Below are 421 nucleotides of genomic sequence, written 5' to 3' on the forward strand. Positions count from 1 at the left end.
GCCGCCGCCGCGCGGGGCCCGACCCGGCCCACGGCTCTCTTACCCACACAGTGCATGAGGCGGTGGCGCCAGGAGTCGAGTTCCCGCCGGAATCCCCTCCTCTCCGCCGCGCACCGAGGGCTCCGGCACTGAGCGGCGGCGGCGGCGGTAGCAGCAGCGGCGGCGGCAGCGGCCATTCTCTCTCTTCCCTTGTCCATCTGCGTCCCGCGTCACGCGCCCTCATTTACATACGAGCGGCGCAGGCACGAGGCAGGGGCGCGAGCCCTCGGCGCGAGCCCCGGAGCGCGCGCCCCCCGGAGGGGGGTTGATTGACACGTGTCACTACCTTCCCCCGGCCCTGCCCTCCCCCTCCCACCGCTCCCCCGGGGAGAGGCGGGGAGGGAGCCCGAGGAGGAGGAAGCAACCTGCCGCTTCCGCTGAC

General features: G+C 74.1%; 1 protein-coding gene across 2 annotated transcripts in view; it reads right to left on the reverse strand.

Moving 5' to 3' along the window:
* LCORL (ligand dependent nuclear receptor corepressor like) overlaps nucleotides 1-321 on the reverse strand; it is a 196765-nt gene extending 196444 nt beyond the window's left edge. The window contains exon 1 of one of the 2 annotated variants that reach the window (XM_008058624.2): nucleotides 44-306. In XM_008058624.2, coding sequence (XP_008056815.1) covers nucleotides 44-197 — 154 coding nt within the window. In that variant the 5' untranslated portion in view covers nucleotides 198-306. Of the gene's footprint in view, nucleotides 1-43 lie in introns of both variants that reach the window. The other variant, XM_008058623.2, reaches the window with a different exon arrangement.
* Between the last annotated feature and the right edge of the window lie 100 nt (nucleotides 322-421).

Source organism: Carlito syrichta, unplaced genomic scaffold, assembly GCF_000164805.1.
Source record: "Carlito syrichta isolate Samal-C Ts95f unplaced genomic scaffold, Tarsius_syrichta-2.0.1 Scaffold303517, whole genome shotgun sequence".
In the NCBI taxonomy this organism is placed as follows: Eukaryota; Metazoa; Chordata; class Mammalia; order Primates; family Tarsiidae; genus Carlito; species Carlito syrichta.